Source organism: Rana temporaria, chromosome 10 (assembly GCF_905171775.1).
Source record: "Rana temporaria chromosome 10, aRanTem1.1, whole genome shotgun sequence".
NCBI classification, from domain to species: Eukaryota; Metazoa; Chordata; class Amphibia; order Anura; family Ranidae; genus Rana; species Rana temporaria.
In genome coordinates this window covers 10,979,997-11,005,436 of record NC_053498.1, presented here as the reverse complement: position 1 = coordinate 11,005,436, position 25,440 = coordinate 10,979,997, and the positions used below count along the sequence as shown (strand labels likewise).

At 45.7% G+C, this 25,440-nt stretch overlaps 1 protein-coding gene across 5 annotated transcripts in view; it reads right to left on the bottom strand.

Annotated features, from left to right (window-relative positions):
* Positions 1-25,440, bottom strand: part of MAG (myelin associated glycoprotein) — a 105,221-nt gene that overhangs the window by 12,960 nt on the left and 66,821 nt on the right. For all 5 annotated transcript variants that reach the window (XM_040327203.1, XM_040327205.1, XM_040327202.1 and 2 more), the window contains 6 exons: positions 21,230-21,598; positions 18,070-18,366; positions 15,181-15,438; positions 10,494-10,754; positions 7,528-7,815; positions 3,843-3,939 (listed from right to left, as the gene is read on the bottom strand). In XM_040327203.1, the coding sequence (XP_040183137.1) occupies positions 3,843-3,939; positions 7,528-7,815; positions 10,494-10,754; positions 15,181-15,438; positions 18,070-18,366; positions 21,230-21,598 (1,570 nt within the window). The remainder of the gene's footprint in view (positions 1-3,842; positions 3,940-7,527; positions 7,816-10,493; positions 10,755-15,180; positions 15,439-18,069; positions 18,367-21,229; positions 21,599-25,440) is intronic.

Genomic DNA, 25,440 nt, shown 5'->3' with positions numbered 1-25,440 from the left:
TTGAGTGATCGGTAGAGTGTGTTTGAGCTTTGGGGTGCACACCCTAATGCCAAAGTCTATGCCCATTAGAATAAGTTCTTCTACTTCCCTTCCTAAGCATTTTAGAGAGTCCACACCTCATGAGGCAGAAGGAACTTTGGCAGGTGATCTGCAGCCAGGTGAGAGGCCCACCACTGTCAGAATCGGTGTGCAGGTAGGAGGCTAATAGCATGCAGCTTCTATGGAGGACCCAGCTACTGTTCCCTGATTGCTTTCCAGTGTACTCTAGTTCCAGTGGGGTCCTCGGGCTCGGGATCCCTCCAGCTGTTTGCCTGTGTTACCAGAGCTACCCTGGACTCCACTGAGAGGGACGTTATATATGAGGATAAGTGCAAGGGCTCAGTAGTTTTACTGGAGTAATGATTCTTAACTAGACTTTTTGGCCCCGATTCTCAAAGGGCTTACGACGGCGCAACGCAATGTACGCCGTCGTAAGTCCTAATCTGGGCCGTCGTATCTTTGCGACTGATTCTTAGAATCAGTTACGCATAGATATCCATTAGATCCGACAGGCGTAAGGCTCTTACGCTGTCGGATCTTAAATGCAATTTTTTTTTTTTGCCGCTAGGTGTCGCCTCCGACGTTTTCCCCGTCGAGTATGCAAATTAGCAAAATACGCGAATTCCCGAACGTACGCGCGGTCGACGCAGTGAAGTTACGACGTTTACGTTAGATTTGCGGCGCGTAAAGTTGCCCCTGCTATAGGAGGGGCAACCAATGTTAAGTATGGCCGTCGTTCCCGCGTCGAAATTTTAAAATTTACGTCGTTTGCGTAAGTCGTCCGTGAATGGGGCTGGGCGCTTCACGTCGAAACGAATGACGTCCTTGCAACGTCATTTAGTGCAATGCACGTCGGGAAATTTTAGGGACGGCGCATGCGCATTACGTTCGGCGCGGGAACGCGCTTAATTTAAATGCTATACGCCCCCTACCCGCCTAATTTAAATTAGGTGGGCTTGCGCCGGGTGATTCACGCTACGCCGCCGCAACTTTACAGGCAAGTGCTTTGTGAATAAAGCACTTTCCTGTAAAACTTGCGGTGGCGTAACGTAAATGACATACGTTACGCCGCCGCAGTTTTACGCCCATCTACGAGAATCTGGGCCTTTGTTGTTATACAGACTTATATAGACTATGCCATGTTACCCCGATTGAGTCGCCGAAATATTGCTTTGCAGTGTCCGTGTTTGTGCAGCTTTCATTATTCTACAATGTATGCATGCTTTTTGCCATTCTGACCTTGTTTTGCATTATTGGCCCAGATTCTCAATGGCGTTACGACGGCGCAACACCATTTGCGCCGTCGTAAATCCAAATCTGGCCCCGGGTATCTATGCGACTGATTCCTAGAATCAGTTACGCATAGATACCCATTAGATCTGACAGGCGTAAGGCTCTTACGCTGTCAGATCTTAAAAGCAATTTTTTTTCCCGCCGCTAGGTGTCGCATCGTCGTTTTCCTCGTCGTCTATGCAAATGAGGTAATTACGCGAGATTCCCGAACATACGCGCGGTCGACGCTGAGAATTTACGTCGTTTCCGTAGCGTACGCGACGCGCAAGGTTGCCCCTGCTATTAGGAGGGGCAACCAATGTTAAGTATGGCCGTCGTTCCCGCGTCGAATTGAAAAAAAATGAGACGTCCGTGAATGGCGCTGGACGCCATTTACGTAAACGTCTAAGCAAATGACGTCGGGGCGACGTCATTTAGCGCAATGCACGTCGGGTAATTTACCCGACGGAGCATGCGCAGTACGCTCGGCGCGGGAGCGCGCCTAATTTAAATGGTGCCCTCCCCATTTGAATTGGGCGGGCTTGCGCCGAGCGCTTTTACGATTAAACCGCCGCAAGTTTACAGGTAAGTGTTCTGAGAATCAGGCACTAACGCTGTAAACCTGCGGCGGTGTAACGTAAAGCACATACGTTACGCTGCCCAGGAGCAACGTAATTGTTTGAGAATCTGGGCCATTGAGTCTAACTATGCACCAGTTTAATAAACTGCAATTTGAAGTTCCTTCCCGTCTGATCATTAATACAACAAGAACAACCATCCTGGTACAGCCCCAATATGGAGTTGTAGCTCTTGCTAAATTGGGTGTCCCAAATTGGCAGAAGAAGTGGGGGAATAAAGAAGGAACCTCCATCTTTTTGCCAAACAAGGCTAAGGTAAGAGTCACCCAACTATGTAAAATCCTATTTGGCGCCCCTGCGTGGGATAGTTTCGTATGCCAATATAAACTTCAATAAAAAAGATTTTGAAAAAATAAATAAAAAAATCCTATTTGGCTTTAGGGAAAAAGGGGAGATAATTGATTGGAAAAAAAAGTGTTGTGAAATCCTGCGATATCTGTCCATCTAAGTATGTAATTGTTGATTATTTCTATTTAAATGGAAATAATCAACAATTACATTAGATGGACAGATATCGCAGGATTTCACAACACTTTTTTTTCCAATCAATTATCTCCCCTTTTTCCCTAAAGCCAAATAGGATTTTTTATTTCTTTTGCAAAATCTTTTTTATTGAAGTTTATATTGGCATACGAAACTAGCCCCACGTTGGGGCGCCAAATAGGATTTTACATAGTTGGGTGACTCTTCCCTTAGCCTGGTTTGGCAGAAGGAATGCCAAAAAGATGGAGGTTCCTTCTTTAATCCCACACTTTTTCTTCCAATTTGGGACACCCAATTTAGCAAGAGATACAACTCCATATTGGGGCTGTACCAGGATGGTTGTCCTTGTTGTATTAATGATCAGATGGGAAGGAACTTCAGTTGGGTGACTCTTACCTTAGCTTGGTTTGGTAGAAGGAATGCCAAAAAGATGGATTTATAAAAGGGTGTATTTATAAAAAGAAAAAAAAAGAAAATAAATCTGCATTGTACATGTACATTTGTTCGTTAATTATTTAAAACAAAAAAATACTACAATTGGCCACTAGATGGCGCTAAGTATTCTAAGGATTGCCTATTATACTTGACGCCATCTACTGGCCAAATGTAGTATTTTCCATTTTAAATAAATGAAAAAAAACACTTGACCAGCACAGGAAATTTCTATGATACTTAGCGCCATCTAGTGGCCAATGCTTGATTTTTTTTCCATTTTAAATAAATGTAAAACATTCAACCAGCACAGGAAATAGCCTAATCATATTTTCACGCACAGAACGAATCTACATGCACTTTCACTGGGCGAATCGCTACGTCAACTCTAACCGATTCTTCAGAATGGGTAAGGAAGATATCCAACCATTTTAATTTAGTTAACTTAGCTTTGAAGTCACTCACTTCACCAAACAATTGAAAAGCCCCATAAGATGGAAGGGAGACTAAACTGAGATAGGGGGGTGCAGAAAATATAGAAATTAAAAACACATAAATGAGACATAAAGAATTTAATAAAGATTTTATTGAATGTTTAATGGAATCTCATGGGGGGGGGGGTGGTCATGCAAAGTAATAACGTATGTCACATGTATTAGGCAAAAAAAAAATTAAATAAAATTAAATAAAATCGTAACCCTATGTACAGAGTGAAGGATTTCGTTATATAAGATCTCCTGAGATACAAAAGGATAGCTTCAACTTTAGATATACATTGTCTGAGTGGGCAGTCCGGAGTATCCCAAGTCTACCATGAACAGGACGTATTTACAGAGGGATGATAACACTTGGTTTTGTTCGTCGAATCAGATGGCTTGGCCCCGATATCTGGCACCGGTTAGGTCGGGGGATGTTTGTGGATCCCGCTCACTTTTAGATTTCATCATTCAATCCAAAAGCCCGAAAAACTTTCCTTACTTTTCTCTGGTTTTAATCATGTAGCCACCGACCGCGACGAGGATGACGAAAACCACCACGGCTCCCACGGGACCGATCTTCGCCCAGAGCATGCTGTCTGCAAGAGGGAATACAAGCCACAAAGCAGATGTATGAGAGGTCGGCTGGGGGGGGGGGGGGGGGCGGAGCTCAAAAGATTGGCTGTGAAATGCGCGGTGGAGAAGCTCGGCCAACAGCCAATCAGGTTTCAGCTTACAGATGGCAAATAAAAGGAAGTATGAAGTATGATGGTTTGCTATGGGTTACTGTACATTGCAGTCTCTATTTGGATTGATTTTATAAACGCACGTGTAGAGAAATCACCAGGCAGCAGTGAGATTAAAGCAGGGCCGATCCGTCCTATAGGCTCACTATGCAAGCCGCTTAGGGCCCCGCAAAGCTGAGGAGGGCCCAGGGGGCTGTCTTAATGAGAGGGCACACATGGGCACTGCCCATGGGCCCCAGCTGCATGGGGGGCCCCTGCTCTTTCCCCAAAGCAGCTGGTCCTTGAGCCCACAGTGCCCCTAAATTGGGGGCCCCATGATGGCACTGAGAGTGATAGATACACAGGGGAGGCAGTCTGCCTCCTACTTACTTGATGTCTGTTTACCTGCACTGTCATTGTAGGGGCCCCAGAGCATTACTTTTCCCAGGGGACAATGATGCTATTAAGATGGCCCAAATTACTAGAGGCCCAACCTGGTGAGAAGTCATTCTCGGCCCTCACCCCGCTTCTCAACTCACTGGCTGCATGGGAGAAGAGGTAAGAAGTCAGCACCCCCCCCCCCCCGCTTCTCACTTTAATGTAAGATGTCATTTCTGACAGCAGAACACCCCCCCCCCCTTGCTTCTCAACTTTAATGTGACACGTCATTTTGCTTAGGGCCCCAGGGAGGTCAGGATCGGCACTGGATTAAAGCGAATATTCATTCACATCAGGGGAGGGCTGGCAGGGGGGGCAGGGTGGGAATCTCCCCCCAGGCTGGTGACACCAGGCACAGCCACCAGCCGCCACTACCGAATGCTGTTTTTGCAGAGCAGGAATATGCCTGCTGGAGCTCTGTTAACACAGTTCACGGCCGCTGCTCATCTCCCACTGGTGGACTCTGATGTAAGGGGGGCCTCTGTGTGGACTCTGATGTAAGGGGGGCCTCTGTGTGGACTCTGATGTAAGGGGGGCCTCTGTGCGGACTCTGATGTAAAGGGGGCCTCTGTGCGGACTCTGATGTAAGGGGGGCCACTGTGCGGACTCTGATGTAAGGGGGGCCACTGTGCGGACTCTGATGTAAGGGGGGCCACTGTGCGGACTCTGATGTAAGGGGGGCCACTGTGCGGACTCTGATGTAAGGGGGGCCACTGTGCGGACTCTGATGTAAGGGGGGCCTCTGTGCGGACTCTGATGTAAGGGGGGCCCCTGTGTGGACTCTGATATAAGGGGGGCCTCTGTGCGGACTCTGATGTAAGGGGGGCCTCTGTGCGGACTCTGATGTAAGGGGGGCCACTGTGTGGACTTTGATATAAGGGGGGCCTCTGTGCGGACTCTGATGTAAGGGGGGCCTCTGTGCGGACTCTGATGTAAGGGGGGCCACTGTGCGGACTCTGATGTAAGGGGGGCCACTGTGCGGACTCTGATGTAAGGGGGGCCTCTGTGCGGACTCTTGTGATCATGTAAAATCTTAGACTGTTTTCCTCGATCCATCACTTTTCCACGCTCTACGGGCCACTTGACTGGACTTGCCCCCCAGGCCTAAGGCTGCCAGCCATTCACATACAGTGGAACCTCGGATTACGAGAATAATTTGTTCCAGGAGAATGCTCTTAATCCAAAGCACTCGCATATCAAAGCGAGTTTCCCCATAGAAGTCAATGGAAACAAAGATAATTCATTCCCCACTGACTTCTATGGCATGCAATACCGCATGTGGTCTGAGGGCACCGGAGAGCCTCAGATATACTCGGAAAGGCTCGGGGACAGCTCTGCTGAACTCAGAAAACCCGGCAAGGCTCGGGAACGGAGTATTTCAGAGTTTTTTCAAGTATTTCCAAACGGCTCTGCTCGGCTCCGGCGCCCCCACCTCCCTTTGGCCAAATGCGGTACTGCACGCCCCATTAGCTTGAATTCCGAGTCAGAATCTTTTTTTAAAAGTTGCTCGTTATTTAAAATTGCTCGTTAACCACGTTACTCGTAAACCAAGGTTCCCCTGTAATCCTTAACTTTGGATAGCGCAAAGAAGGGTTCAATATTATATTGCTGCCTAGAAAGGTTTCCCCTCACTATGGGGTATATATTTATAAAATATTAATTGTATGAATGTTAAAAGCATTCATGCAGGCTGGACAAAGCGTCAGTGTAATTTTTGTAATACTTAATATTAAAGTCCCTGGGCCAGATTCAGATAGGAGATACAACGGCGTATCTCCTGATACGCCGTCGTATCTCTAAGGCCGGCCGTCGTATCTATGCGCCTGATTCAGAGAATCAGTTACGCATTGATATCCCTAAGATCCGACAGATGTAACTGTCTTACACCGTCGGATCTTAGGCCTTCAATTCCAGGCCGGCCGCTAGGTGGCGCTTCCGTATCTTTTACGCTTCGAATATGCAAATGAGGAGTTACGCCGATTCAGAAACGAACGACCGCCCGGCGCCTTTTTTTTTTACGTTGTTTGCGTTCGGCTTTTTCCGGCGGAAAGTTACCCCTGCTATATGAGGGGTATGTGCGGCGTATCCTATGTTAAGTATGGACGTCGTTCCCGTGCCGAGTTTTGAAATTTTTACGTCGTTTGCGTAAGTCGTTCGCGAATACGGCCGGACGTAATTTACGTTAATGTCAAAACCAATGACGTCCTTGCGACGTCATTTGGAGCAATGCACGCTGGGAAATTTTGCGGACTGCGCATGCGCAGTTCGTTCGGCGAGGGGACGGCCGAATTTTAATTCGGCCGGGGGATTTACGCTACGCCGCCGCAACTTTACAGGCAAGTGCTTTCTGAATAAAGCACTTGCCTCAAAAACTTGCGGCGGCGTAACGTAAATCAGATTACGGGGATCTAGACATCCGCTCACCTATCTGAATCCGGCCCCCTGTGTCGCCGGCTCCATCTAGTGGCCAAAATGCAGTATATATATCTTTTTGCTGGGGGTATTTTAAGAAAGCTATACTGCATCTTGCCACTAGATGGAACTGACAATACATTCCTACATGGGCGCTGGTGAGGCCGCACTGATGGGCACTGGTGTGGCTCCACTGATGGGCACTGGTGAGACTCCACTGATGGGCACTGGTGAGACTCCACTGATGGGCACTGGTGAGACTCCACTGATGGGCACTGGTGAGACTCCACTGATGGGCACTGGTGAGGCTCCACTGATGTGGCAGCACTGATAGGCATGATGAGGCTCCACTGATGGGCACTGATAAGGCTGCACTGATGGGCACTGATGAGGCAGCACTGATAGGCACTGGTGAGGCTGCACTGATGAGGCTCCACTGATGTGCACTCGTGAGGCAGCACTGATGGGAACTGATGAGGCAAGTTAATAGCCATGAGAGTCAAGCAAAAACATTAGGAGGAAAGGGGGTCGCCAATGATCCCTCCCTCATCCCTATTCAGGGAAATGAAAAATCAGCGACTCCCTAGATTTACCAGCACTGCCGCCACTTACCGGTGTCCTGGAAGCCGAGCTCGTGGATCTTCTTGCCGTACAGATTGCTTGCAGAACACAGGACGACTTTGGGAAGCTCCGTCTCCTTCTGCAGCGTCAGGATGCTGCTCACCGTGTAGCCGTTCCTCTGGGAGTGGACGAACTCCGCGTTCAGCTCGCTCACCGTAAAGTTCTTTTCGGGGATCTCGAACATGATGTACGGGTCGGGGTTGGACTTGACCGTGCACATGCACTGAACGCTGTCCTTCGTCACCGTGCACTTAGATTCGGATAAAACTATCGGCGAAACTGCGGAAAATAAAAACAGTTCCATTCACAACTTCAGATTTGTTAAGAAGGAATCCTCTCTGGGTGGATTATTTACATTGTAAAAAATGTTTTACCTGCTTCTGATCTGTAGATAATGACAAAAGCAAGGCCAATGCTAAAGTGAGTGCTAAGTGGGAGTGTGCTGGTATCATCACATGACCAGTCCTATGTACTATGGCAATAAAGTATCTTATCTCTTATACCTTATATATTATCTTATCTTATATCTTACCTTATATCTTATCTTATCGTATATCTTATCTTATATCTTATCTTATATCTTATCTTATATCTTATATCTTATCGTATATCTTATCGTATATCTTATTGTATATCTTATCTTATATCTTATCTTATATCTTATCTTATATCTTATATCTTATCTTATATCTTATCTTATCGTATATCTTATCATATATCTTATCTTATATCTTATATCTTATCTTATCGTATATCTTATCGTATATCTTATCTTACCTTATATCTTATCTTATCGTATATCTTATCGTATATCTTATCGTATATCTTATCGTATATCTTATATCTTATCTTATCGTATATCTTATCGTATATCTTATCTTACATCTTGTCTTATATTATATCTTATATCTTATCTTATATCTTATATCTTATCGTATATCTTATCTTATATCTTATCTTATATCTTGTCTTATATTATATCTTATATCTTATCTTATATCTTATATCTTATCGTATATCTTATCTTATATCTTATCTTATATCTTATATCTTATCGTATATCTTATCTTATATCTTATCTTATATCTTATATCTTATCGTATATCTTATCTTATATCTTATATCTTATCGTATATCTTATCTTATATCTTATCTTATATCTTATATCTTATCTTATCGTATATCTTATCTTATATCTTATCTTATATCTTATCGTATATCTTATCTTATATCTTATCTTATCGTATATCTTATCTTATATCTTATCTTATACCTTATATCTTACCTTATATCTTATCTTATCGTATATCTTATATCTTATCTTATATCTTATCTTATATCTTATATCTTATCTTATCGTATATATTATCTTATATCTTATCGTATATCTTATCTTATATCTTATATCTTATCTTATCGCATATCTTATCTTATATCTTATCTTATATCCTATATCTTATCTTATCGTATATCTTATTGTATATCTTATCGTATATCTTATATCTTATATCTTATATCTTATCTTATATCTTATCTTATATCTTAAATCTTATCTTATCTCTTATATCTTTTGGCCTAGATTCACGTAGGGCGGCGTAAGTGTGGGCGGGCGTAGCGTATCGTATTTACGCTACGCCGCCGCAACTTAGAGAGGCAAGTGCTGTATTCACAAAGCACTTGCGTCCTAAGTTACGGCGGCATAGCGTAAATGTGCCGGCGTAAGCACGCCTAATTCAAATTGTGAAGAGGTGGGCGTGTTTTATGTAAATAAAGCATGACCCCACGTAAATGACGTTTTGCAACGAACGGCGCATGCGCCGTCCGTTGACGTATCCCAGTGCGCATGCGTCGGATAGAATGCCTAAGATACTTCGAACACTGCCTACGACGTGAACGTAACTTACGCACAGCCCTATTCGCGTACAGCTTACGCAAACGACGTAAAAAGATACGCTTGTTCCGACGTCCATACTTTGCATGGGCTGCGCCACCTAGAGACCTGCTTTATCTTTACGCCGGCGTATGTCTTACGTAAACGACGTAACTAATTGCGACGGGCGCACGTACGTTCGTGAATCGGCGTAGCTAGCTCATTTGCATATTCAACGCGGAAATCAACGGAAGCGCCACCTAGCGGCCAGCGTAAATATGCACCCCAAGATACGACGGCGTAGGAGACTTACGCCGCTCGTATCTTGGCCAAATCTATGCGTAACTGATGCTATGAATCAGGCGCATAGATACGACGGCGGCCATTCGGACTTACGACGGCGTATCTGGAGATACGCCGTCGTAAGTCTTTGTGAATCTGGGCCTATATCTTAATCTTATATCTTATCTTATATTTTATATCTTATCTTATCTAGTGTTATAATAAGGAACACTCTCACCTATGCTCCCTGCCCTCCTCTAAAGCCTCATTAAATATAAGACAGTGCGGGAGATGCCTGTCATTTTACTGCAAGCTCTAAGCAGGCCAATTACAGGAGCAGGGGGATAAGCATACCGAGCAGTTCAAACCACATACTGAGTACTGTTGCTGTGGTTGCATAGAAGTGAAACTTGCATTTTTTTGGGGGGTGGGGGACAATTTACTAAAAGCGGATGCTAAATGAGAGGGTCTGCTGCCAGGGCCGCTGATAAGTCAGTGCAGCCGGGCATCCTGTACTGGGCCCGGGACCCATCAGTTGAAAAGTGGGGCCCGGGCACCTGTTGAGCAGGAGGCCCGGCTGTACTGTCTTATTGCAGACACCGATCTTCTTCTTCCTCCCCCTGCAGCACTGCCAGCTTTTTTTTTTACTTCTGTGAAAAAGCTCCACCACATGGTGAAAATGTGAACTGCACCCAAGCACCTTTTTTCCCCCACACATCAATGGCCCAGAAATATGAGACTGTCTAAGCTGCTAGGTATGAAATGCTAAAAGAAAAGTGCAAAAATACCCTTTTCTTCTACTTACACACAACGGTGAGGTTGAAGGAGCTGTTGCTGTGTCCATATTGATTTTCGGCCAGACACCAATACTCCCCATCATGCTCGTGGGTGACCGACGGGATCTCCAGGATCAGCTCATTCTCGAAGATGACAGAGTTGAGGATTTGCTTATCTTTGACAATGGAGAGGATGGGGTCGGGGTTCCCCTGGGTGTTGCAGAACATGGTCACCGTCTCGCCTTCGATTGCGACAAGCGATACGTTCACCGATGGTTTCCATGGGGCATCTGGAAAAGAACACGTTCAGGTTATAATGGTTATCAGGTGTCTATTGCAGACTGTGCAGAGGCCTAAGCAAACCAAATTCAGTTATTTCTGTTATACTGGTCATTATTAGATATAAACTGGAGTAACATATTACTAAGAAGCCAATATCTTGTCAAAACATCACTGCCATCTAGTGGATGAAATGCTTTATGCACCACGGCAGGAGGTTTATGTAAACAAGATGTTGCAAATAGAGGTAATCCTAAAATTCCGAAAGGGTTGGAGGCCGGCCAAATTTCATGAATCCAAATCCAAATTGCAATGTTATTTTCGGCAGGTTGGTCTTTCAAAGAGTTCAGGCTGTTTCTGCCTTATAACTGCTATTGCCGTTGCCTAGGCATCTTTAGCTTGACTGCCAGGGTCACCATCTCCCACCCTTTTATCTTTGCATCCCTGGTAGAATTTTTTGGGATCTGCTGTTTTTTTTTTCTGATTTCCGTAGAATGCATCCTAACTTTTCAATTTTTTTGGCCTTATAGATCCCATCAGGCAGGGCTGCCAGGAGCTCCCCAAACCACAATTTTGGCATATTTGCTGCCCTGTAATGCACACTTCATAGAGCGTTCAACGGGAGTTCAATGGGAGTTCAATGGGAGTTCAATGGGACTTTTGGATCAGATTCTAAATTATGGCGGCTCTCAGGTTTTTACCGGAACCACAACCAATGAAACTTGTGAGAGCTTGACTGGTCTCTAGTTGCCAATATGAAACATATTTTAAAATGGTCCTTACTCAGATTTGAAATGTTAAGAGCAAACATTATGCCTAAAGCCCTGTACACACGATCGGATATCTGATGGAATCTAATCCGATGGATTTTTTCGACGGATATCCGATACAGCTGACTTTCATCAGTCTTGCCTACACACCATCGGTCAAAAATCCGACCGTGTCCAAAACGCGGTGACGTAAAACACTACGACGTGCAGAGAAAAATGAAGTTCAATGCTTCCAAGCATGCGTCGACTTGATTCTGAGCATGCGCTGATTTTTGACCGATGGAGTTCCACACAGACGATCGTTTTTTTTTTATCCATAGAAAGATTTTAAAACATGTTCTATTTTTTTTTCACTGATGAAAAACAAACCGATGGGGCCCACACACGATCTGTTTGTCCGATGAAAACGGTCCGTTTTCATCAGACAAACCGATCGTGTGTACAGGGCTTAAGAGAAGATATCAAAATGGCCCAGGAGCAGATATCACAACTACCTAAGAGAAGATACAACTACCTTAATGGAGATCTCACAACTACCTAAGAGGAGATATCTCAACCGACTAAGAGCAGATATCACAAATACCTAAAAGCAGATAATACAACTACTTAAAGCGGGGGTTCACCCTAAAAAAAAAATTCTAACATTACAATGAGCTGACCTGTGACACGGACATTATGCTGGTCTTTTTTTTTTTCGTACATACCGTTTTATCTGTATTTTCTCCCCGGATTCTCCGCGGGAGTGGGCGTTCCTATTCACAGGGTAAGTGATTGACGTTCTTCCGACCGGCGCATACAGTGCGTCACGAGTTGCCGAAAGAAGCCGAACGTCGGTGCACAGACTCCGTATAGCGCCATATAGAGCCGACCCGACGTTCGGTTTCTTTCAGCAACTCGTGACGCGCTGTATCTGCCGGTCGGAAGAACGTCAATCACTTACCCTAGGAACGCCCACTCCCGCGGGAAATCCGGGGAGAAAATACAGATAAAACAGTATGTACGGAAAAAAAGACCCGCATGATGTCCGTGTCACAGGTCAGCTCGTTGTAATGTTCGATTTTTTTTTTAGGGTGAACCCCCCGCTTTAAGAGCAGATGCCACAACCACCTGAGAACAGATATCACAATAGCCTAAAAGCAGATATCATAACTACCTAAGAGCATACAATCACAAGTACCTAAGAGCAGATATCAAAACGGCCCAGGAGCAGATATCACAACTACCTAAGAGAGGATACTACAACTACCTAAGAGAGGATACTACAACTACTTAAGAGAGGATACTACAACTACCTAAGAGAGAATACTACAACTACCTAAGAGAGGATACTACAACTACCTAAGAGAGGATACTACAACTACTTAAGAGAGGATACTACAACTACCTAAGAGAGAATACTACAACTACCTAAGAGAGGATACTACAACTACCTAAGAGAGGATACTACAACTACCTAAGAGAGGATACTACAACTACTTAAGAGAGGATACTACAACTACCTAAGAGAGAATACTACAACTACCTAAGAGGAGATACTACAACTACCTAAGAGAGAATACTACAACTACCTAAGAGGAGATACTACAACTACCTAAGAGAGGATACTACAACTACCTAAGAGAGGATACTACAACTACCTAAGAGAGAATACTACAACTACCTAAGAGGAGATACTACAACTACCTAAGAGAGAATACTACAACTACCTAAGAGGAGATACTACAACTACCTAAGAGGAGATACTACAACTACTTAAGAGAGGATACTACAACTACCTAAGAGGAGATACTACAACTACCTAAGAGGAGATATTACAACTACCTAAGAGGAGATACTACAACTACCTAAGAGGAGATATTACAACTACCTAAGAGGAGATACTACAACTACCTAAGAGGAGATATTACAACTACCTAAGAGGAGATACTACAACTACCTAAGAGGAGATATTACAACTACCTAAGAGGAGATACTACAACTACCTAAGAGAGGATACTACAACTACCTAAAAGGACATATTACAACTACCTAAGAGAGGATACTACAACTACCTAAGAGAGGATACTACAACTACCTAAGAGAGGATACTACAACTACCTAAGAGAGGATACTACAACTACCTAAGAGAGAATACTACAACTACCTAAGAGAGGATACTACAACTACCTAAAAGGACATATTACAACTACCTAAGAGAGGATACTACAACTACCTAAGAGAGGATACTACAACTACCTAAAAGAGAATACTACAACTACCTAAGAGAGGATACTACAACTACCTAAGAGAGGATACTACAACTACCTAAGAGAGGATACTACAACTACCTAAAAGAGAATACTACAACTACCTAAGAGAGGATACTACAACTACCTAAGAGAGGATACTACAACTACCTAAGAGAGGATACTACAACTACCTAAGAGAGGATACTACAACTACCTAAGAGAGGATACTACAACTACCTAAGAGAGGATACTACAACTACCTAAAAGAGAATACTACAACTACCTAAGAGAGGATACTACAACTACCTAAAAGGAGATATTACAACTACCTAAGAGAGGATACTACAACTACCTAAGAGAGGATACTACAACTACCTAAGAGAGAATACTACAACTACCTAAGAGAGGATACTACAACTACCTAAAAGAGAATACTACAACTACCTAAGAGAGGATACTACAACTACCTAAAAGGAGATATTACAACTACCTAAGAGAGGATACTACAACTACCTAAGAGAGGATACTTCAACTACCTAAGAGAGGATACTACAACTACCTAAAAGAGAATACTACAACTACCTAAGAGAGGATACTACAACTACCTAAGAGAGGATACTACAACTACCTAAGAGAGGATACTACAACTACCTAAGAGAGGATACTACAACTACCTAAGAGAGGATACTACAACTACCTAAGAGGAGATACTACAACTACCTAAGAGGAGATATTACAACTACCTAAGAGGAGATATTACAACTACCTAAGAGGAGATACTACAACTACCTAAGAGAGGATACTACAACTACCTAAGAGGAGATATCACATTCACAACTACCTAAGAGGAGATATCACAACTACCTAAGAGGAGATATCACAAATACCTAAAAGCAAATATCATAACTACCTAAGAGGAGATATCACAACTACCTAAGAGGAGATATCATAACTACCTAAGAGGAGATACTACAACTACCTAAGAGGAGATATCACAACTACATAAGAGGAGATACTACAACTACCTAAGAGGAGATATCACAACTACATAAGAGGAGATACTACAACTACCTAAGAGGAGATATCACAACTACCTAAGAGGAGATATCACAAATACCTAAAAGCAAATATCATAACTACCTAAGAGGAGATAGCACAACCATCTCAGAACATATAGCACAACTACCTAAGAGAAGATACCGCAACCGCCTATAAGCAGATATCACAATGGCCTAAAAGCAAATACCACAACTACCTATCAGAAGATACCCCAATTCCATAAGACTAGACACCACAACTACCTTTAGAGGAGATACCAAAGACTTAGGACAGGATCAACCCATTCCAGAAATCGAAATCCCTTTCTATCTGTAATCCCCCTGCATAGCCCATGAGTTCTACAATTTTAGACACCTAGATCTTCCTTCTTGTCTACTCACACATGACGGCCAGCCCCATGGACTTGTTGATCCTCCCATAGTCGTTCTCGGCGGCGCACAGGTACACGCCATCATGGTTGTAGGTTACGTACTCCAGCTCTAGGGTGAGGTTTCCTGTGAAGTCTTCCTTTAAAACCACGTCGTCCTTCAGCCACATAACACGTGACATGGGGTTACTATCAACGACGCAGACAAACACCAGCTGCGTGCCTTCTGTGGTTTCCGTGGACGAGTTTATATCCACGATTCGCGGGGCGTCTGTAACAGAGGGAAATGATCACATCTCATGTTATATTGAGGGAATCCTAAAGGGCACTTGGGGAATGTTAGTATGGTCAATTATCATTGCATGTCACTTTTAGCACGCCTTAAGTGCTCTGTCGCATACTTTTGGAGGGTCTACTGTGCGAATACCTCAAGCATCCACACAGCAAGCACAAATGATCACCATAATGGGCCAGATTCAGGTAGGGAGCGCGTAACTCTGTGCAGGCGTAGCGTATCCTATTTACGCTACGCCTCCGCAACTTTGACAGGCAAGTGCATTATTCACAAAGCACTTGCTCCGTAAGTTGCGTCGGCATAGCGTAAATTGGCCGGGGTAAGCCCGCCTAATTCAAATGTGTAAGATGTGGGCGTGTTTTATGTAAAATTATCGTGACCCCACGTAAATGATGCTTTTTACGCCGTCCGTGAACGTATCCCAGTGTGCACGCTCCAAATTAAGCTGCAAATAGTCAATGCTTTCGACGTGAACGTAAGTTACGCCCAGCCATATTCGCGAACAACATACGCAAACGACGTAATGGACGGAAAATTCGACGCTGGCCCGACGTCCATACTTAACATTGGCTACGCCTCATATAGCAGGGGTAACTTTACGCCGGAAAAAGCCTATTGTAAACGGCGTATCTGTACTGCGACGGCCGGGCGTACGTTCGTGAATAGGCGTATCTAGCTGATTTACATAGTCTAGGCGTAAATCAGCGTACACGCCCCTAGCGGCCAGCGTAAATATGCAGTTAAGATACGACGGCGTAGGAGACTTACGCCGGTCGTATCTTAATATTTAAGCGTATGTCAGCTTGAGAATACGCTTAAATATACGACGGCGGGGATTCGGACTTACGACGGCGTATCTACTGATACGCCCGTCGTAAGTCTACCTGAATCTGGCCCATTGGGGTAGATTCAGAGAACAATTACGCCGGCGTATCCATAGATACGCCGCGTAATTGCTAAGCTGCGCCGGCGTATCTACTTTCTGTATTCAGAAAGCAAGATACGCCGACATTAGCCTAAGATACGACTGGCATAAGTCTCTTACGCCGTCGTATCTTAGGGTGCATTCTCACGCTGGCCGCTAGGTGTCGCTCCCGTAGTTTTCAGCGTAGAGTATGCAAATTACCTACTTACGCCGATTCACAAACGTACGTGCGCCCGGCGGTAGTTTTTTTACGTCGTTTGCGTAAGTCATTTTCGTCGTAACGTTGCTCATGCTATTAGGAGGCGCAGCCAATGTTAAGTATGGACGTCGTTCCCGCGTCGAAATTTGAAAGTTTTACGTTGTTTGCGTAACTCGTCCGTGAATAGGGGCTGGACGCCATTTACGTTCACGTCGAAACCAATGACGTCCTTGCGACATCATTTAGCGCAATGCACGTCGGGAAATTTTAGGGACGGCGCATGCGCAGTACGTTCGGCGCGGGAACGCGCCTAATTTAAATGATCCACGCCCCCTACCTGGATCATTTGAATTAGGCGGGCTTGCGCCAGAGGATTTACGCTACTCTGCCGCAACTTTACAGGCAAGTGCTTTGTGAATCAAGCACTTGCCGTAAAACTTGCGGCCGCGTAACGTAAACGAGATACGTTACGCCGCCGGAGTTTTACTCCATTCTACGAGAATCTGGCCCATAGTGTCTAATATATGTATTTCCTATGAGCATTAGCACCATCAAGTGGACATGATGTGGTATATTCCTGACTGCAGTATTCCAGAAAATTACCACATGATGGCCACTAGATGGAGCTGTCGATCATAGAAAATACACATACTAGACACTATACAGGGATTATTTTATAAATAGAGGGCCAGATTCACGTAGCGCAGCGGATCTATAGATCCGCTCGATCTACGTGAATTAAGATCCGCTCCCGCAAGTTTAGGAGGCAAGTGGCTAATTCACAAACCACTTACCTCCAAACTTGCGACGGCGGATCCTAAATCCCCCGGCGGAATTCAAATTCCGCGGCTAGGGGAGTGTACTATTTAAATCAGGCGTGTTCCCGCGCCGATTTAAATGCGCAGGCGCCGTCCGCGAAATTTCTCCGGCGTGCATTGCTCGACGCTTACGTAAACGACGTCCGTCCGTATTCGAGAACGACTTACGCAAACGACGTTAAAAAATTCAAATTCGACGCGGGAACGCCGGCTATACTTAACATTGGCTGCGCCTGATAAAAGAAGGGGTAAGTATACGACGGGTACGCCGCTACGGAAACGTCGTAAGAAGACTGCGTCGGGTCCGCGTACGTTCGTGAATTTGCATATCTCGCTGATTTACATATTATTTATCGTAAATCAGCGGGAACGCCCCCGGCGCCATTTTTAAATTGAAAAAAAGATCCGACAGTGTAACACAGTGTAACACTGTCAGATCTTAGCCCTATCTATGCGTATCTGATTCTATGAATCAGGCGCATAGATAGGACCAGTGTAAGTCAGAGATACGATGGTGTATCTGTAGATACACCGTCGTATCTCTTTGTGAATCTGGCCCAGAGACCTTAAAGTGCACTTAATGCATGCCAACATGGCCTCCCAGTCAATGGCAGTTCTTTTCCAGCTTGATGAATCGGGGAAACTGGAAAGCCTTTGCGACTCACATTTTACATCCATGGTCACAAATCCTTTGTAATCCAGTTCTGTGCCCGGATAGGTGACTCTACAGCCGAGCCGCTGCCCGTTGTTCTTATGGGAGGGCAGGAATTTCAGGGTGGAGGTCTGCTTCCAAGAGAGATTGTTCTCCTCCAGGTGGGCGAACACCATGTGATGCTCCAGCCCCTCGATGTCCATCCAGGTCACCGTGGGCTTCATGTCGGGGCAGTTATCGTCCACCAAGCATGTGATCTCCGTCTCGGAGCCTGAGATTATTTCCTGAGGCTGGACCACGAAGGGCTCGTCTGCAAGCAAAAAATGGAACAGCAAGATTTCAGAAGGAAGAAGAACGTCAACTGTTTGTGTGACCCAATGAGTTTATTACTGTGATACAGGCACCACTATACAAGTGAACTAGAAACACACACCTGTGCACACTCCCATTTCTGAGACCACGCTGTCACCAACAGGGATGGTCTGGCCATTGGGACTACCGGGAGTTTCCCGGTGGGCCGATGGCTCAGTGGGCCGGCTTCAGTGACAGCGGACCGCTGCCCCCGTCCGCTCATCTTCTCTCCCTCCCTGCAGTGCTCACATGGGGAGGACCAGAGAAGCAGGGGAGATGACAGAGGAGCATGGGGGGGACCAGAAGGAGCACGGGGGAGGGGACAGCTTCACTCAACAGCTATGGCCTGGGAGTTTCTCACTTCTGCCTAATCTTGTCCCATGGGGGGGGGGGGGCACCGAACAAATTATTTGCCCCGGGTGAAATAATGTCCAGCTTCCCCACTGGTACTGCCTATAAGAGTACCAGTACCAGCCGTTTTACTCTAATAAAGTAGAACGGCTAGTGAAGGGGGAAAGGGGGCTTGGGGGGGGTGCGGGAGTTGTCCGGCCGCCATAGGAGAGACCTGTCAAAGTGGGCCAGTCTGGATGAAGTCCAGGGCCACATTTTTGTCCCAGTCCAGCCCTGGTCACCGACCACAGCAAATCTCACACTAACAGTTGGAAACCAGTCAATGGGGTTTCTGGATATCCAATCACCATGATAGCCAATCGTGTGATTTATAGAAAGCTGAATTAATTCCTTTACAAGCCAAACTCTCCAGTTTGCAGATAACACTGTACCTCTCTCTCTGTGCACAGTGCTACAGAGCCTACAGTGATAGATCTTTAGCTCCATCTAGTGGCCAAAATGCAGTATAGTTTTCTCAATTACCTAATTGAGAAACAAAATCCGTATTTTGGCCACTAGATGGGGCTGATGCTACAGGTATTAATCTCTGAAGGTTCACCCGGAAATAAAAAATGTTAACCTTAGATTCCTGTTCATTTTGTCTAGGGGAATCGGGTGTTTTTTTTTAAATCGAAGCCGTACTTACCGTTTTAGAGATGCATCTTCTCCGCCATTTTAGGGTATGGGCTGCGGGACTGGGCGTTCCTATTTTGATTGACAGTCTTCCAACAGGCTTCCGAAGGTCGCATGCATCGTGTCACGATTTTCCGAAAGTAGCCGAACGTCGGTGCGCAGGCGCAGTATAGAGCCGCACCGACGTTCGGCTACTCGTGATGCGATGAATGCGACCGTCGGAAAACTGTCAATCAAAATAGGAACGCCCAGTCCCGAAGACCATACCCGGAAGCGGCGGAGAAGATCGCCGCATGCGCCGTGACGTGGACGCAAGCACAGCACCCCCATGCGCCTGCTCACAACCACGCCGGCACAACTGCCTAAGCTACGCCGGATCACTGCGTACGCCATGAACATAACGTACGCCCAGCCAGGCACAAAATACGCCGGCTTGTGTTCCCTGGTGCAGACCTTTGCATGTCTGTTGCCGGGTTGCACCTCCTTTATGGGGAATAACTTTACGCCGGACGTACAACTTACGCGCATCTCGCGTAGCCTGCGCCGGGCACACGCACGTTTCGTGAATCGCCGGATTTCCCTCATTTGCATGTTTGAATGGATAATCAATGGGAGCGGCACCATGCGCCCAGCCTAAATGTGCGCCTGTTTTTAGGGCGCATATTGGTTTGTGGGTCTGGCGCACACATACGCCGGCACACATTTGCACTTACGTTGGCGTAACGTGTTATACGTCGGCATAAGTGCTTTGTGAATCTGGGCCTTAGGCCCAGATTCTCAAAGGACTTACGACGGCGCAGCGCCATGTACGCCGTCATAAGTCCTAATCTGGCCTGTCGTATCTATGCGACTGATTCTTAGAATCAGTTACGCATAGATATCCATTAGATCTGACAGGCGTAAGTCTCTTTTGCCGTCGGATCTAAACTGAAAAAAAAATTTTGCCAGCTAGGTGGCGTTTCCGTCGATTTCCGCGTCGAGTATGCAAATTAGCTAGAATTCCCGAACGTACGCGCGGCGGACGCAGTAAAGCTACGACGTTTACGTTAGGCTTTTCCCAGGGTAAAGTTACCCCTGCTATATGGTGGAATAAGTGTGGCGCATCAATGTTAAGTATGGCCGTCGTTCCCGCGTGAACATTTTTAAATTTTGCATCGTTTGCGTAACTTGTCCGTGAATGGGGCTGGACGTAATTTTACGTCCACGTCAAAACCAATACGTCCTTGCGGCGTATTAGGAGCAATGCACACTGGGAGATTTCCACGGACGGCGCATGCGCCGTTCGTGAAAAACGTCAATCACGTCATGTCCCAGTAGATTTACATAAAACACGCCCCCCTGATCCAAATTTGAATTAGGTGGGCTTACGCCGGCGGATTTACGCTACGCCCCCGCAACTTACGGAGCAAGTGCTTTGAGAATACAGCACTTGCCCGTGTAAGTTGCGGCGGCGTAACGTAAATCGGATACGTTACGCCGCCGCAAAGATACGCCATTCTACGAGAATCTGGCCCATAGTTTCTACTTGTGTGTTGTTATTAAAACTTGGCAGGCTGCCTGGATTTTGTTTTTCCAGCTGTGAGAACTCTCTGCACTTGAAAGATCGGTGACATGCTGTTTTTAAGATCGGGAAAGGGAAAAAAAGATCGCGATTTCGATTGTTCGCGATTAATCGTGCAGCTCTAATGTAAAGTCAATCAGTCATTATTGTTTATCAATGTTGATGCTAAATTTGGTTGTGATGCTTCAGCACCCTCTGGCCATGAATGGGTTAAGCACGGGTACACAGAGCCACTTACCTAGTATGTAAAGGTTGGCGTGCTCGGAGTAGGTGTACTGGTTGTACCCCCCCAGGTCCGCCCGGAAGTAGTACTTTCCCTGCAGCTCGCTGCTGACCCGGTCGATCTGTATGGAGCAGTTGGACTCCTGGAGATCCCCGATCATCTTGGTGCGCCCCATGTAGATCTCGTGCGCCGTGCTGGTCTTGGATTTGAAGACCACGGGGGGGAAGTTTTTAGGGTACGGACTGTTGAAGTACCAGATCCCCTGGATCGTCGTCGGTCGAATGTCTTCTGGATAGTTGAAGCTACATGGGATGGCTACGCAAGTTTCTTTAAAAGCAGAAATGGACGCCGGCATCCAAGCCGCCCAGTGTCTACTCAACGCACCTAGAAGAGAGGCCACCGTACAGTTTAATGGGTAGCATTATATTCCCTGTTTCCTTTCTCACCCCCTCAGCAATGTTTTTTAGCCCCGGGAAGGATTTACCCCCCTTTGTGACCGGGCCATTTTTTGCGGTACGTCACTGCGTCGCTTTAACTACATGCCGACCAGCCACCGCAGTTCTACGGCGGCAGGTCGGCTCTCCTGCGCGAGAGTACGTAGTATAACGTCGGCTCTCTAAGCAGCCACTAGGGGCGCTCGCTCCTGAATACCGCGCACGTGCCCGGCGGTCGCGATCACCGCCGGGCACCCGCGATCGCTCGTTACAGAGCGGGGACCGGGAGCTGTGTGTGTAAACACACAGCTCCCGGTACTGTCAGGGGAGAAATGCCTGACCGTCTGTTCATACAATGTATGAACAGCGATCAGTCATTTCCCCATGTGAGGCCACCCCCCCTACAGTTAGAACACACCCAGGGAACATACTTAACCCCTTCTCCGCCCCCTAGTGTTAACCCCTTCCCTGCCAGTGGTATTTTTATAGTAATCCAATGCATTTTTATAGCACTGATCGCTATAAAAATACCAATGGTCCCAAAAATGTGTCAAAAGTGTCCGAAGTGTCCGCCATAATGTCGCAGTACCGAAAAAAAAATCGCTGATCGCCGCCATTACTAGTAAAAAAAACATATTAATAAAAATGCCATAAAAATACCCCCTATTTTGTAAACGCTATAATTTTTGAGCAAACAAATCTATAAATGCTAATTGCAAATTTTTTTTACGAAAAATATGTAGAAGAATACGTATCGGCCTCAACTGAGGAAAAAAATTATGTTTATATATTTTTAGGGGATATTTATTATAGCAAAAAGTAAAAAATATTATTTTTTTTCAAAATTGTTGCTCTATTTTTGTTTATAGCGCAAAAACTAAAAACCGCAGAGGTGATCAAATACCACCAAAAGAAAGCTCTATTTGTGGGGAAAAAAGGATGTAAATGTTGTTAGGGGGCCACGTCGCACGACCGCGTAATTGTCAGTTAAAGCGATGCAGTGCCGAATCGCAAAAAGTGCTCAGGTCTTTGACCAGCAATATGGTCCGGGGGTTAAGTGGTTAACTGATAATTGCGTGGCCGTGCGACACTGTACCCAAATAAGAACGACGTCCTTTTTTTCACAACAAATAGCGCTTTCTTTTGGTGCTATTTGATCACCTCTGTGGTTTTAATTTTTTGCGCTATAAACAAAAAAATGCAGATAATTTTTAAAAAAAAAGTAATACCCCCCCCCCAAAAAAAAAGTTGTTCTCAGATTAGGCGGATATCTATTCTTCTACATATTTTTGATAAAATAAGCATATATTGATTGGTTTGCGAAAAATGTATAGCATCTACAAAATAGGAGATACTGTGGAACCTCGGATTGCGAGTAACACGGTTAACGAGCGTTTCGCAATTTGAGCACTGTATTTAAAAAAAATCCTAACTCGGTTTGCGAGCAGGATTCAAGAACAAGCGGTGTGCAGCACCGTGTTTGGCCAGAGGTGGGGGGGGGGCGCGGGAGCCAAGCGGACCCAAACGGCGCCGTTTGGGAATGCTCGGAAAGACACAGATATACTAAGTTTACGAGCCTTTCCGAGGTTTGCCGAGGTCAGCCGAGCTGTCTTCGGGCCTTTACTACTCTTTTCAATGCTCTCTGGTTCCCCCCCCCCCCCACCTCTGGTCGCATGCGGTATTGCATGTCATTGATGTCAATGCGGAACTAATTATTTCCGTTTCAATTGACTTCAATGAGGAAACTTGCTTTGATATGCAAGTACTTTGGATTACGAGCATTCTCCTGGAACGGATTATGCGCGTAATCCGAGGTTCCACTGTATATTTATGGCATTTTTATTCTTATTATTATTTTACTAGTAATGGCGGCGATCTGCGATTTATAGCAGTATTGCGACATGATGGCGGACACATGGGACACTTTTGACACTTTTTTGGGATCATTGACATGTATACAGCGATCAGAGCTAAAAATAGCCACTGATTACTCTATAAATGTTACTGGTAGAGAAGAGGTTAACACTAAAAGGGCGATCGAGGGGTTAAAAGGGGTTAAATGTGTGTCCTAGGGAGTGTTTCTAACTGTTGGGGGATGGGACTGCCTAGAGGAGGAGACATATCGCTGTTCAAAATCAGTATGAACAGCAGATCTGTCTCCTCTCCCCTGACAGGAGCAATCGCGGGTGCCCGGTGGTCTTAAAGCGGCCGACGTACATCTACGGCAATTTGCCCATCAGAGCCCAGGGCCGTCTTAATAGCATTATGGGCCCCTGGGCAAAGTAATGCACTGGGACCTCTGCCAGCCTGCCCCAAATTTACACACCTACTCAAGAATTAAAGTATAAATAGTTGATAGAATTAAACCTATACATATATATATTAGTACTTTCAATAAAAAAGATTTTAAACAATAAGAAAACATTCCATAATTCAAAGACTAAATCAACACAAAGAGCACAGGGGGGGGGGGGGGCAAAAGGGCATCAGGAGGGCAAAGTACACGTTCTGGGATGCCACTCAGGGCAAGGCTATCATCCTAGGAAAACTTAGTTAAATGCATGACTATCCTAGCAGATATAGGACAGTTGGCAAATATGATGTAATGCAAGACTATCATAGGGCACCCGTGCACCTGGGGCCCCTGGGCAGTGCCCAAGTGTGCCCAGGCATTAAGACAGCCTTGGCAGAGCCAACCTGCCGCAGTATAACAACAGAGGCTGGTCGGCTACTGGTTAAATTAACCCTTTTCATTTTCAGCACATTTTAGACACAGTGGGCCGGATTCAGAAAGAAAATACGACGGCCTATCTCCTGATACGCCGTCGTATCTCTGAGGGCGTTCGTATCTATGAGCCTGATTCAGAGAATCAGGTTACGCATAGATTTCCCTAAGATCCGACTGGTGTAAGTGTCTTACACCGTCGGATCTTAGGCTGCAATTCCAGGCCGACCGCTAGGTGGCGCTTCCGTATCTTTTACGCGTCGGATATGCAAATGAGCATTTACGCCAATTCAGAAACGAACGACCGCCCGGCGCTTTTTTTTTACGTCGTTTGCGTTCGGCTTTTTCCGACGGAAAGTTACCCCTGCTATAGGAGGGGTAAGTGCGGCGTATCCTATGTTAAGTATGGCCGTCGTTCCCGCGCCGAGTTTTGAATTTTTTACGTCGTTTGCGTAAGTCGTTCGCGAATACGGCCAGACGTAATTTACGTTAACGTCGAAACCAATGACGTCCTTGCGACGTCATTTGGAGCAATGCACGCTGGGAAAATTTGCGGACGGTGCATGCGCTGTTCGATCAGCGCGGGGACGCGACTGATTTAAATTGTACACGCCTCCTAGCCGCGGAATTTGAATTCCGCCGGGGGATTCACGATACGCCGCCGCAAGTTTAGAGGCAAGTGCTTTCTGAATTAAGCACTTGCCTCAAAAACTTGCGGCGGCGGATCGTAAATCAGATAGGTTACGCGGATCTAAAGATCCGCTAACCTATCTGAATCTAGCCCAGTGATGTCATCACTAGGTCTATATGCTTCTCTGTGCAATGCAAACAGATCATGGCTGGTTGGAGGGGCAGGCAGGGTGCTGTACATACCTTCCCAAAAACATCACGATGTCTCAGCCCCTAAGCGAGCAGTAGGCTGGCTCTTGGAAATCGTTATGCAAATATCAAAATGCCTTGATTGGTGGATATCAATCTGGAGGAGTGGTCATCCCTCGGCAGGTTGTATGCGCATGCAGACCGCTCTAGGCAACGCCCACATGATGCTGAGCCTCCATGATGGAAAG